The sequence below is a fragment of the Zosterops lateralis genome (assembly GCF_965231275.1).
Source record: "Zosterops lateralis genome assembly, chromosome: Z".
NCBI classification, from domain to species: domain Eukaryota; kingdom Metazoa; phylum Chordata; class Aves; order Passeriformes; family Zosteropidae; genus Zosterops; species Zosterops lateralis.
Window position 1 is genome coordinate 17,496,833 of NC_139800.1, and position 14,305 is coordinate 17,511,137.

General features: G+C 36.5%; 1 protein-coding gene across 1 annotated transcript in view; it reads left to right on the forward strand.

The window, feature by feature from the left end:
• FYB1 (FYN binding protein 1) overlaps positions 1–14,305 on the forward strand; it is a 44,293-nt gene that overhangs the window by 11,760 nt on the left and 18,228 nt on the right. Inside the window, 5 exon segments of the mRNA XM_083884173.1 lie at positions 8,202–8,382; positions 10,044–10,093; positions 11,254–11,273; positions 12,069–12,115; positions 13,509–13,623. Coding sequence (XP_083740299.1) covers positions 8,202–8,382; positions 10,044–10,093; positions 11,254–11,273; positions 12,069–12,115; positions 13,509–13,623 — 413 coding nt within the window.

Here is a 14,305-nt window from a genome sequence, read left to right on the forward strand (position 1 = left end):
TACTGTGGTGATGAAGTTGTGGACATGTTGCTGTACCACTACTGGAAAATGCATCTTGAACCAAAAGGTGTCTAGCTCCAAAAAAAATGCTTTGTAGTCTGTTTACTTTAATTACAGGAATGATTAGCATGTACTTCTCTTATTTGAAGTTTGATATGTACTGAAATTTCTCTCTGAGCTGAAAGTTCTAATTTCTCTGTACTCTTAAATATTCCCTTAGCAGCTCATAGAGGTAAAACCTATGCAGCATGCATAATGTTTGAATTTTAAACAATCTGTGCCCTACTGGTGCAAGCATTTTCACCTCGTAATTTTCTAGACCTATTTTGGCTCACAAGGAAAAATGGTCTTAATGGATCTTCATCATTTGGTAGCATTACATGGGTAATAACACAGCACAAATTAATAAGTTTCATTATAGATAATACATTAAAACTCATGGTTCATTGTAATTCATATATAGAAAATTTCCATTCATTCTTGAAAGTTTTGATATTAAATGCTACAATGAATATTTAGTATATTAGTTGACACAAAGAATCCCTAGGCTTTTCATAGTAATGCTTTTAGAAAGATTCTGAAATCATATCTAACAAATTTTTTAATCCTAAAAGGTTCCTTTTCGTAAAGAACATTCCTGAGGTCATTGGTTTCCTCTTGAAATTGAACCCTCCTCAGATATGTGCACTTGGAACAATGGTGTTCCTTATTTGCAAATTCTGAAGAGAAAATCTGTAAACTTCCACTATCCAAATGCAAGACTGTGTTGCATGGGAGTATTTTATGAAAATTATCTTTTATATACCATGGTATAATGTTAATATTAGTTATGCCAGTCAGCACTGCCCAGGTGAAGAATTAGGAATATCTACCCTCATATTTAGTCACCACAAGGCTCAGTCCTGCAAACTTTTACATAGTTTGAAGTACTTTGGGTGAAACTGTGAGCCTTCTTTTGGGAGTTAGACTATGTGCATGCTTAATATATTTCAGCCATCAATCTTAAATGTAGATTTAGATGCTCATTTTCATGTGCTATATATTCCTCATCTGTTTGTCTCTACATTTATGGAAGGGGGAAAATTCCCCTACCAGGTATGGGGTCTAGGACTTAATATGTCAATTCTATGATATTTTTGAGAATATAAGGGTTAGAATAGGTGTTAAATGTTACGTGAAACACTCTTAAGTAGTCTGTGCATCTCTTGTGGAAGGATTTTCCAATTGAGACAAATGAGAAGTTTTGCATAAAAAAGGACAGATTCTACACCTGCTTTGATCATCTTTTTCATGATGTATGAGCAACCATCAGCAAAGTGATCTGTAAAAGGATGGAGACTTATGTCTTCATTTCCCTCTTTTTCCATTTGTCTGAGATTCCACCCTTTTGGAATGTAATTTTGTTTGCACACAGGAGAAAAAAAAAGAGCCTAACCACAAAACTGAGAATCAGGAGAGATGAGGAGAATAAATGAAAAGAAAATTATAAAAGATTGTACCTAGGCATTTTTAAAAGTAAGGTCTGGACTCAAGGAGAGCAACAACCAGAAAAATTCTGTGCTCTTTGTTTTCAAGGTGTCAGCAGCGTTGCAACTGAACTTTGTTGCTACAGTATGTGTAACAACAGCATTATCAAAAGCACTGAGCTTCAGCTCTGTTGTAAGTTTACCTGCTCACTCCGAGCAGCTCCAAAGCAGCATAATAGTGAAACCTGAAACCATGGCTTGTAACTACATGAAAATGTAGTTAGGGAAGCAGAGCAGAGCCCAGCTCTCTGCACATTACAGATGAAGTAGGAAGTGGCTGATCAGCTGCTGCAGATGTTGTTGCAGGTTCTTAGTAAACCCTCTGTAAAACCCAAAAAGCTTCCCAGGTCTTGCATGTAGAAGTGGTGAAGCTCTTTGCAGTAAAACTGAAAAGCATGTTGGGTTTTCAAAGTAACTCAGAAACATTTTGTATTGTAAAAGGATTATTTTAAAGTGCAAGACTTTCTGATGTGTTACTGCTTTCAAAATCATGAAGTGATTTTATGATGAAAACTATAAAAATTCACTAAGAATTTTAAAATTATAAGCATTTTTTCCTGCAGAATATTTGAAGTTTCCTTGTAGTACTTGCTCATTTTCAGGTTTTCTTAACATTACTAAAAGCAGGAGTCAACACACCAGGAACTCACTGTATCAGGGGTCGAAGGGAATAAGATCTCTCCAAATGCCATACTCTAGGCCAAAGAAAGAAGGTGTGGGTTTTTTAGAATGCAAAGTCAAGAATCAGTTTTTCCTTGCATGTGCAAGAGACTGCATTGTTATAAAAACGATTTTCTTACATATGTGTATGTATTTATGCTGTCTATTTATGCTGAAGCAGGTATGATGAGACCACTCAAAATGGAATGTGCATTGCATTGCTGTTCAGTTTTAGTTTTATTAAGGATGTAGCCTTGGACCAGAAATTTCTGGATCAAGGCAATGGATAAGCTAGATGCTGCAGCCTGATACCTTAAACATCATTAACAGTTCAGTCTTTGTATTTAAGTCTGGACTGTTTGCAGACTGGAGGCCAGACTAATGCATTCACAAGAGAGTGTGTTGCAGATAAGATCAACACAGCTGCTGTGAGCTCTCTGGGGTTTCTGAAATGCTGCTGGCCTTGGCAACAGGTATACATTGCTGCTGCAGTCCACCCAAGGGGGAGAAAAATATGAATGGCTGAAGCCAGACCATGTTCTTCCAGAACAAGGTATTTTCCTGCTTCAAGGGAGATTATCAAAATTATTATTTGTCATTGTTGCCATCTAAAAGCTTTGTGCCAAATAAGCACATTCTATTGCAATACATTGGATTGAACAGATGGGTTGTATCTTCAGCTGATGGATGTAGAACTGCACGTATAAGTGCTAAAAAATATGTGAGTTTTTTTCTCTTTGACAGCTTCTATTCTGCTCAGGTTGATAATTGGATGTTCACCTTCTTCTGTGTGCCAATCTCCCATCCATACATGAGATACCCTGGTACTTAGGGAGGCAATAAATAGAGACATGCCATTTAAGCTCTATTAGTACTGGAGCCAAAATCACCCTTGCACATGAGTCCAATTAATTTTACAATTTTGTAAAACAGAGAACCATCTCTGACCAGAGGGCTGATTCCTATAAGATTATCATCACACCAAGTAATGCTTGTTCCAAGTTTACTCCATTATGGACTTTGGGCAGTGCCTTCATTTTGCCACGTATTTATGATGTTAGCGCCTCAGGACAGAGTGATAAAGTAATCTCAGGACAGTGCTGAAAGTTTTAGTGGGGTAAGACTGGCTTTTTCTCATTCTGTCCTGAATGCTTTTGCTCACACAGAATTCACAAGTTCCAAAAGAGATGGACTTCTAATTTCTCTTCGAGTTCGCATGGGAGAGGCATAAGAAATTATGCTCTTTTATGCAAGTTGATTTCTTCTGCACAGAATGTCACAGAATATCTGGACACAAAGGGAAGATAGGATCTTCCTCTAGATGTCATATGGGCTACCAAAGATGTATCAGTGTTTTCTCTTTCACAAGCCAAGAATGGGCAAGAGTCAAAGTCACAATTATTGCATCAAGACAACTTCAGTGTCCTTCATTTCCTGATAAACAAACATTCCCAAGAATCTAAGTGACCTTTTAGCCACTGCCCATATGGAAGCTGTTTGAGAAAATTCTCCAAGAACACAAGATAGATTTTTGCAGTGTTCTATGCATAGCTGTACTATGTTAGTGTTGAGGATCTGGGCATGATTAAAGAAGTTTAGTGCCACAAGCAACAGTGGGACATTTGGGACATTCTGTGGACAGTTTTTATGCCAGGTTTCTCTGTACACCTGCAGTCCCTTTTCTTCTGTTCTTTGGTTTCTTTTTGAAGACCTTCAGTTTCTGCCTCTGTTTATTCAGCGCAGCACAACATGTGAAAAAGCTGAGTCCTAAGAAGAGAGGAGAGGCTATTCAGAAACTGAGGTGTTAGCTGTCAAAGCTGTGACACTGTGACCACCCTTCACACTGTTTACTGTAATGAAAATGCTTCAGGGCCATGTGAAGCCAGGATGTATTTTCAGTTTAATTTCTTGATCTGAGTGGTTGCAGCTGACTGCTGTTCCACTATCTCCACAGAGCTTTTGCATGTTTTTATAGTACCAAGTGTCCCATAATAATGATAATAATTATTATTATTACTAGTATTTTTTAAAAAGGAACTGGATCCAGAATTAAATGCTCCATTAAAATAGGGAAAAAAACTCTATTTTTGAAATGTTATGATAGCTTTGGCTCAGTAGGCCTGATTATAACACCTTTTTTTCCAAACAGCTTCTCAGCATGTCACTTTCCTACCTAAATCATTCCACTATTTCTAGTATTGGAATTAAAGTATTTTACAGCTACATCAATCTTGGTCATAAGTGTAAGTAAGTAAGCTATTTAAAACTCTAAAGGCAGAGAAGAGTCAGTTCTAATAGTTAGAATATAAAAAAACAGTACTTCCATTAATATGATAATCATTTAGTTACTGTTAGATTATAAAAAAATGACAAAAATTTAAAAGGACAGGTTGTTCAGTCTTTATACTTAAAAATAAGCACTTAATCTAAAATGCATGTGGTGTCTTTTCCTGGCTCGGTTTCTTATGGCATGGATTTGGCTCTCAAGAGACATCAGATGAAAGAAGTATTATGCACAGAGACTTGGGAAGAATTTTTACCTTAGTCCTACAAATTTATCACAAGAAGTAATACAATATTATGACAAAAGGTTCATATGCATGTTATGTACATACACAACATTCTGTTAGACCAACGTAGATATAACCACAGAACAACTGATATATGGTTCCCTATTAAAACACAAAAAACCAAATTTGAGAGTATCATTAATATCAATTAACATGGCTTTCATGAAAACAAAACAAAACAACAAAAAAAAACCCCAACCAAGCAAGCAAAAAACATACTTCTTTCCAGTTGCTTTCTTTGATTAGAATTTAGAATTCACCTGGAGATACATGGTCAGTGGTACTCATCTTTATAAAAAGTTTTAGGGGAATGAGAAATTATAACTTGTAGTCTGTGGATGAATAAAGACTGAGAAGAATTAAATGCTAAGACACAGTCTGCAAGTAATCAGATACAACAAGAGCGCAATCATGTGTAATGTAGGCTTGGCTAATTTAAGCAAAATTTGCTTAAATTCAAATGCAATTGTACATGTATAATGAAGAAATGTAAACCATACCTGTAAAACAAGGTCGTATAATGATCCGAGGGAAAAAATCAAGTTGTAAGCAACTGTACAATTGTGTGAGGACTATGATAAGGAACATAATGCATAGGGGTTATCAGCTTGTAACTCTAAATTCTTGGGAGTTTTACCCTTAAAGAATTTTTATATAGTTACAAAGTTTTTGAATAAAAGCTTTTTGCTCATAGGCATTAGTTTAATAGTCAGGAGACTGCACTTCCAAAACAGGAGGAGAGATGACAATTGAAGAAAATACTGAAACCCTTTGGATGCAATCAGCTGAGATACAGCCAGATGAAGAATGACTTGCAATTTTCATCATGTAGCAGACAAGTGCTTGCTCTGTAGAATTCCAGTGCCAGATTTTCTAGTGTTGGAAAGGTTGGAGAGATAACAGAAATATCTGTGAATTAATTGCTACATGGGGAAAAACAAACAAACAAAACACCCCACTCTTAATAGAGATTTTAAAAGTTGAGTCTTTAAAGTCACTGAAAAGAAATCTGAATTATGTATTAATTCCAGTGGTGTCAATACCTTTTGAGTACAAAACAGTGGTGATAAAAAGGCTTTTTTGACCCTGTGTGCAAAGGTAAAAAAAAAAAAAAAAAAAAAAAAAAATAATAATAATAATAATAAAAAGCAATAGAACCTGAAGCCTGAGGAACTTAGAAAACAGTAAAATGCAGATTTTAATAGCAAGCAAACTTAAACAAACACGTACCACTACAAAAACTCTGTAATATTCTTTCTCTTGTAAACACCCCTCAAACAACTGAAAGACATATTTTAGCCAAAATATTATTTTAGTATATCTCTAGCCATTGATCTCAATATAGCAGCAAATATTTCAAATTTGATGTAATACACAGGACAGCAATTAAAGGATGTTAGCATTGAATTGGAAGGGCTATAAAGAAGTTGTTTGTCACTATGTTGATGTCCATCTCAATGTATAGGGTAAGAACAATTGTACTAGAACTTATTCATGCTATAAATTTATCCTACTTCTTCAACATGGACCTCAAGGCATGAAAATTCTGCTTTCACTGTTAGAAAGTGCCTCCTAAGAAATGTTGCTGGCCTTTAAACATGTTACATATTGCCTCTTCACTATGGAAAATAAGGGGGGAAAATAAATTATCTCCTTCTTCACTACCAGAGACTTAGGTATCAATTTTGTTCTACCCCAATCTTACCATATTTCCCTAAACAGCCGCCATTTGTTCAATATATTCAGAAATTCATGTGTTCTAAACCTCATTCTCACTATTTTCCTTTGGGTACTCTCCAGCTAGCATATGTTGACCCTGCTGTAGCCTCCTCAGAGCTAAGAGAAAAGATTATTTCACTTGACTTTTGGGCTATATTTTTGAATAAAGTGTTTAAAAGATAAGTGGTACAAATTTAATCTTAGCATATCTTAAATTGTAATTCTTTTGTAAGATGTGCATTCCTTAATGCAGAAACCACAAAATAATTCACCTGTGTAATCATCTGTGTTGGAACTACCAGTATTTTGATGTTTAAGTAATGGAGGAACTTAACAGGTTTAAAATGCATCATTATTCATATGTATGTTGACAAGTTGGTCCAAGCATCCATGAAGAAATATTTAGCCATAAATTTTTGAGTTGTGTTGTAGTAAATAGAAAAACTGTCAAGGCTTGATAGTTTCCCTTTGATTTCTATGTGAGATATGGAAAGGTCCATCCTAAAGTTATCAATTCCCCTTCTCCTGTCTATCACAAGGACAGAATTCCAGACACTCAATAAGCTAAAAAAGCTCTTCCAATACCTTCTTGCAATTTTCAGTCTTTACATTAAGCTTCAAAAAATATTTGTCATTGTTCTGTGTTTTGAGCCACTTTTTCTCCGTGTGGTTAACATTTCCTTTACTTGACAAGATTTTAATCTCTCACAGGTGTGAACTCAAATAACATCTCCAGAAGACAAAGGGTTTCTTCTCAGCTGTAATTGATTTTAACGGAACTCTGCATTTGCTTTTTCCCTCTGTTTTCCTTTTCCTTGAGTTTTCCTTGATTTGTCTTCATACAACTGGAGGCAATTCTTTTTGGGTAGATTTTAATGCACTAATGATACTTAAAAAAACCCAATCATACTTCAAAAACATCATGGCATCCAAACTCTGACTTAATTTGCTTGTGTAGAATAATTTCTTTCAAAATCAACCCTCAGAGCAATGGTTGCTACGGTTTGGTTGTGGCTGATGCAGGGAGCATGAATTCAGTGCAGCACACACACACCCAGCTCACTCGTGTAATTGTGACTTCTGTGCCTGGTGCACAGCACCATTGGTTTTTAAGGTTACACCTGACTGTTGAGGGTGTAGCTTCTGTGCAGCTTCACAGACTGAAAGTTTCTATTCTGAGCTTGCTAGAAAATTAAGTCCAGACTTTTGCAACTTACATTAAAAATGGATTTGAAAATGTTCAGAGACCTTTACCATTCTTTATAAATGCCTAAGTGTATTTTATACATTTTCTCTCATCCCTTCCCTTAAAATTCTTTCTTTGAGCAAGAAAAGCTCAGCAAGACTACATCAGTGCTCATATGAAATTCTGCAGCTGGTCTTTTAAAGAAAATTGTGGAAGTAAATTAAAATTTAGTTTTAAAACACAGTTCTTAATATATTGGATGAACTGTGCTGGTTTTTTGTGTTGTTCATGCCTTGGCAAAGACATTTTCAAGGCCTCCTACAGATAGAGCATTCTTGATTGCAGAGTCTCGTTCTCTTGTCTCTACTTCTCACTCTGATAAGATAATGCAACACAAATATCTAAGAGCAGCTTCAACAAAATATACTTTCTCTGGGGAGTGTGTAGTACTGATATCTTACCCAAAACTTCATCAAACAGAGCAAAGTTCCTCTCTCAGATGTTTGCTTGATAAACACAGTCTGTTCTGCTTTATTTCAGATCCTGAAAATGAAGATTTGAAACGGAAAGCACCTTCCTCTGCAGCACTTGCTCCACCAGTACCACCATCACACTCTACTGTGCAGTTGCCACCTCTTCCACCAGCCTCTCACCCATCCCTGCAGGTGCCAGCAGCTCCCAGTCTGCCTCCCAGAAACATTAAGCCCATCTCTGAAACAATGTGAGTGAACATAAGCCACAAGGTCTTTATTTTCTCCCCTTTCTCTGCCCATCGCTTTGCTCCTGCAGCAGCAGGCAAAGGCTGCCTGAGTTCCAGTTTCCTGAGAGAAAAGTGTCTCACACTACTTTCCTTATCCTGGCTTGTACTTGGCCTGTTTACAATTAGCTTTTATTAGTTTGAACCCTCCACCTATTTGGTTATTTCCCTGAATTGTCTTGTCTATAACAGTTGGTTTTGCCTTTGTTGGTGAGAGTGTGGGTTTGAGAACAGACTGTTTTTTTATTCCAGAACAATCCAAAGACTTTAAACAGTGATAGAAAATCAGTTGCCTAAATAGCTGAAGGTTTTCCCTAAATTTTTCTGGGCAAAGAGGGTGAGGAGGGTCAGGTCTATGAGCCAAGAAGCAGATATACCCCAGGAAGCAGCTTTGCAAGGTGGAGGAACTAAGCTCAGCATTGATTGGGAAACTGCACCGAGGCCGTGTTGTGGCCTTGTGTGATAACCCTGAGAAGTGTCTGTTGATATGGGGCTCCTTTCTTTATCCTTCTTTGAAAAGCTGCCTACAAAACTGGAACCTCTGCTGACAGAGTTATAAGTACTTGAGGCCAGCATCAAAACTGGCCAGAGTGAAGCTGAGCCTGAATAATGAGCTGCTCTCTGGCCAGCAGGTAGTGCAAAAAGCATCAAACAGCAGGCAGGGAGAATGAGTGAGGTGTGTCCAGATTAGCACTGTGTGACAGCATCAGTCCTGCCTCGCAGCCACAGTACCTGCAGCAGCCATGAGTATCCTTCTCTTTACCAATGCATGAGAGCCAAGTTTGACATCAGACACCTGTGAAATGTACCTCTAGATGCTCCGTCCGCTTTCCCATTCCTGTGTGCCCTGTAAAGTCTCCCCTCTGCTGAAAATTTGTGCTTGGGTGCTGCCACCTTTGCTTTCACCTGTCTCCATGCTTCCCCATCAAGCCAATTACAGAACATCCCATTCTGCTTTCAGGTCCTTTTATGATTACACTTCTTTAATGGCTGTCAGCCCTTATTTCCTCTCTGCTGTTACAAGGCCTTATAAAGTTAAAAGTCCTGATATTATTAGTTATATTCTCAATTCAATTTTTTGTTTCTCTCATTTGGGCAACATTTTAAATCTAAATTTAAACTAATTAGCACTGGTGACATTTTACCTTGCCTAGCCTTTACACCATTTTTTTTCTTATTACTCGTTTAGACTTTAAGCCCAACAAGTCAGAGTCTCAGAGCTATATTTAGCATTGTGCAAAAGTCTGACATTGTACTTTTGAACTATGTAAGAAGCCTGCACCTGCAAAAATGGTTAAAAAGCCCAACAGATTCTTTCCATTCAGTCAGAACATCTGCCTATGATATTTTTCATACCATGCTCATCTTTATGGTATCTAAGTGCCTTTGACTTACTTTGATATTTTTTTACTCACAATCAAGGTGGCCCCACCTGAAATACTGAGTCACAGTCAGAGATAACAATTTAGAAAATCTCGTGTGTACTTAAGTGGGATATAGGGCTCAATAGACCATTCAGCTTTTCTATAACATAGATAATAAAAAGCACCAGAAAAATGGTCAATAAAATGTAATCATAAAACCGTATTCATAGGTTTCACATGTCTACCTTTTCAAACTTACAGAAACCTGGACAATGAAGAAAGTTATGATGACGTTGAATTTGTTTCACAAGGTAAGATGGGTACATTTGATACATTTTAATTCATGGCTACTGTGAGAAGTCGTAAGCATGTTCTATTTGTAAGATAAACAAAATTTTATTGTATTCAAGAGTGATTTGTGTAACTAATTATACTGATTCTGCAGCTTTATGGGTGAAGATGGTTGTCTCATCACACTAAAGGGTCTACTGTTCTGTGATTAATGTGACGGACTCTCAGAAATTGCTTTAAATTTCTTTCTTTCTTTCCCCTCCCTGCCTTCTTTTTTTTTTTCCCTTCTTTTTTTGTTTCTTTTTGTTTTTGTTTGGTTAGAAATAAGATGGGACCTTAAATTATCAGATTTTCAAACCTGAACCAAAATGAATATTGCTCTTTCAGAGCTGACATTGTTTGGTATGGTGAAGGAGACACTGTTTTATACTTGATTAAAATAAAAAAAGAGATTGGTTAACTGTGCTTTTACTGTCACTTTGTGTTCTGAGTGAACACAGCAGTGAGCTGTACCAGGAGCAGCAGAAAAGCAGATTGTGATACAAAGAATTTCAATCTGCCTTCTGATCCCTCCTTGGTGGCACTTGGTCTGTGCCAGGCACACTGTGCGTCATTTAGTGTGCCAGCCATCCACGACTCACAGCACTGCAGGCTGTGCAGCTGAAACAGAGCTTTTCTTACCTACCTGGCTGCAGAGTGAGGAAGAACCAGGAGATTCACAGAATATCTTCTCCTACTGCCCTGGGCAGAGGCTAGATTAGGAAAAGAGCCTTTGGCCTACTTATTCAGCTGTTGGGTTAATGCAAGCAAGTTCTTTTGAATCGTTGAGGTCTGTTTGGATTCATTAGGTTTTGACAATTACTTTTTCATATAAATAGTGATTTTGTAAACAAATAGCATAGGTAAATTCACCAGTGTCATTAAATTAAATTTTCCACTTTTAAAATGCATAGTGAAGTATGCTGTTTTGTAGATATTTTTAGTTTACAGTGTTCTACAAAAGAAACCTAGAAAAAATGAATTTTGCATTCATACCTTCATCAAAAAACAGGAGCCTGCATATATCTCTAGTTAACATCACTGATGTTAAAGGCAGTTTTAAGTAGTTAATGCTAGAATGAATTGTTTTCCTGAGAAAGAAAAAAATAAATATCCTGGTTTTATTTTTTTGTTCCCGTAGGTCATGGAAATACACAGAAGGTAAGTACCATCCGCCAACATAAACCTATCCCTTTTTAGCAAAAAACTTACAAATTTAGTAAAACTTCATCAACACATTAGACAATTACTTGCAGATTTAATCCAGTGTATTCACAGTAAGTTGTAGAAGCAATTATTTGTTGTGAAGGATAGAAATAAAACCAGGGAAGCAGAATAAACTGGAAAAAATTATCAAAGCTAGCTAGACACCAAAAACTGATTAAAAAAAAATGCAAAACTACACCTTCTATTTATTACCACTGACATTTCATTTTACTGGAATTTTCCAGAAATAATAGAAATAATGGCCCCGTTCCATTCTAGTAATAGAGTATTTTAGTTAATCACAGATTTTTATCCCTGTGTTTAAGCACCTGGCTATAGAAGGACTAAGACAATCTCTTGGATCGTAATCTGAATCCCATTTAGATCCTTAGCATTCCAGTTTAAATAGGGCTAACTCTGACACCTTCATCATGGCAGTGCAATCATCAGCAATAATAAGGACTTCACAAGACAAACTTTGCAATTAAAATATCCACTTTGAATTAAGCAATGTGCTCATATGATTTAACAATCCGAGTTTTTATAGGTGTGACATTGTGAAATAAATAGCAGAAATAAAAGAATAGTGCATTTGAGTAATGGAGTAACTTATTTTGGGAAGACTAAAGGTACTTGCGTTTTGCTATAAATGTTTTTTATAAAGTTTTTATAAAGCTTTTATAGCAGATCAAGTTTCTTCTTGACTTTCCAATTGTACTTAGATCGCTGAAAATAGATTATTTTTTATAGGGTCAAGAAAGTGATGGAGAGATGTATGAAGACATTAATGACATCAGGTAGTAATTCTAAACTCTATAACCTATTGTGTCTTTTCTATCTATCTAAACTATCTTTTCTAATAAGTGTATTTTGTCTGGCACAAAACTGTCATTCCACTGCAGTCCCTGCCAAGGATTACTGTCTTCACTCATTTCACCTAGAGAAAGTTTGGCTGTTCACAAGTTCTTTCCCAGTTAGACTTGCCATGCCCTGGCACGACAAAACTCCTGCAATTAAATAATGTATTTGTGATCAAGGTAACAGGATTCTGATTTCTGATCTAAGAAGTATGTCTGAACCACTGGTTGCAATTACAGCCTAGGAGGAAAAATAAGCTCGACCCTAAGGTATTATGATCCCAGAGAGATCTTTTGTTGTGGTTTGTTTTATTGCTTTTTAGATAAATGTCTTAGAACTCCTATGAGAGGCTGGATTGACAATTTTCCTTGCCTGAGTCAACTAGTATAGCTACAGAGACAGAATACAAGCTCTGCTTCTTCTTCTTCCATTTAAATCTTTCCTTTCATGTTTATCCTGCCCCAGTAATGTCTAAATCTATGGGATTTATTGTATTACAATAGCCAAAGAAAAACTCTAATTCCCTCTGAATAAACAATTGATGTAGAGTATTTCAGATGTATAACAATTTTCAGCAAAAATTTATTGTCAAATTCTCTTTGATTTATCACCCAACTGATCCTTACTTCAGACTTTTTTTAAGCAATTTGAGCCTATCTGTTTAGCAAAAGTTAAAAAGTTAAAAAAAAAAAAAAAAAAAACGAAAGAGAGTCTCACTCAATCAGTAATCAGTTCCACAGGGTTTCTAAAACATAGATCTTCCAGCCAAATGGCAGAGCTGGAGATGTAGTCCTAGTTCCATCCCAAGTTCCCAGAGCCCAGTAACTTTCAGTACATGAGGCAGAGCAGGCAGTGTAACCTGGTGTGAAGAAATGAGTGCAGAAGATTGACTCATTTGTGTAGACTGCTGGAATAGATTGCAGTCAGGTTTAAAAACACAGTACAGTGGCAGCTCAGGCTTCAGGTCAGCCTGCATCAACTACTGGTGGCCTGAGTAAATATTTAACAGCTGCATCAAGTACAACACCTAAACTGCTGCCAGTTCACAAGCATACTCAACAAAATTAGCTCAGAGACATTTGGACACACACATGTAGAGCCAGACAACCCTTTCTGATGTGTTGTCCTCATGAGAACAGAAACTTTAACTTACATATGTAATAAAGGGCTGCTTACTCTATCTATTGCAGTTGCATTATGGTTTAGAATCTGTAGCTTTGATTTCACTTGGAGAAGTCTTTTTTCATCACCTGCAGTTTTATGTCAGCCTTGGGTAAAGTAGCTCTAAGGAAGATTTGCTTCACACATTCTGTCCTGGCAATGCACTTTCAGATCACCAAGGCCAAAAGAGAAGTGGCTGAAAGAAGATAAGAGAAGAATGGAACAAGAGAAGAAAGAACAAAAGGAAAAAGAAAAGAAAGAGCAGGAACTGAGGAAAAAGTTCAAAGTAAGCTTTTTATTTGGTAATGTGAACAAAGGTATGCAAGAAGCATTATTTAGTATTGTCAAGTTCAAAATATACTTTTCACCTGGCTACAAAACTATTTGTTATGGTAGGTAGTTCAAACACCTGCATAAATTCTGAATAAGGGTTTAAGCTACCTTTTTTTGTTTGGCATATGTTTGAATGCAAGCTCTGCACTCATGGATGGCAAAGACTGTGTGTTTATACAGTTTTCATCAAATTACTTTCTAACCTTTTTTCCATGTAAGAAAACCTTAAAACAATCTGGTTTTCTCATTCTATTTCTAATAATTTCTTTCATTAGAATAGCATCAAACACCCTTAATAAAAGTGGGAATTGAATCCCATACCCATAGTGTTATTTGCTTCACTGCAATCAAATACAAAAGTATTTTGTAGCCTTTTAAAAATTTCAAAATTGTACTGCAACACATTTCCCTTGCCTTGATAGAAAGAGACTTATAGTAAATTCCAGCCTAAATGAGGAGGAGGAAAATAAGTCTTGTATAGGAGAGCTACAGTCAACCTCTGGAGTTAAATGATGAGACAGTTCTTTCTGTTTAAAGTAATTTTTGCGTGGCTGGTGGTCAGCATGCTCTCACAGTTCACAAGTCTGCCAGTCAGTTTTTCTTAACCAATGCCCATTCACAATTCTGCATTCTGC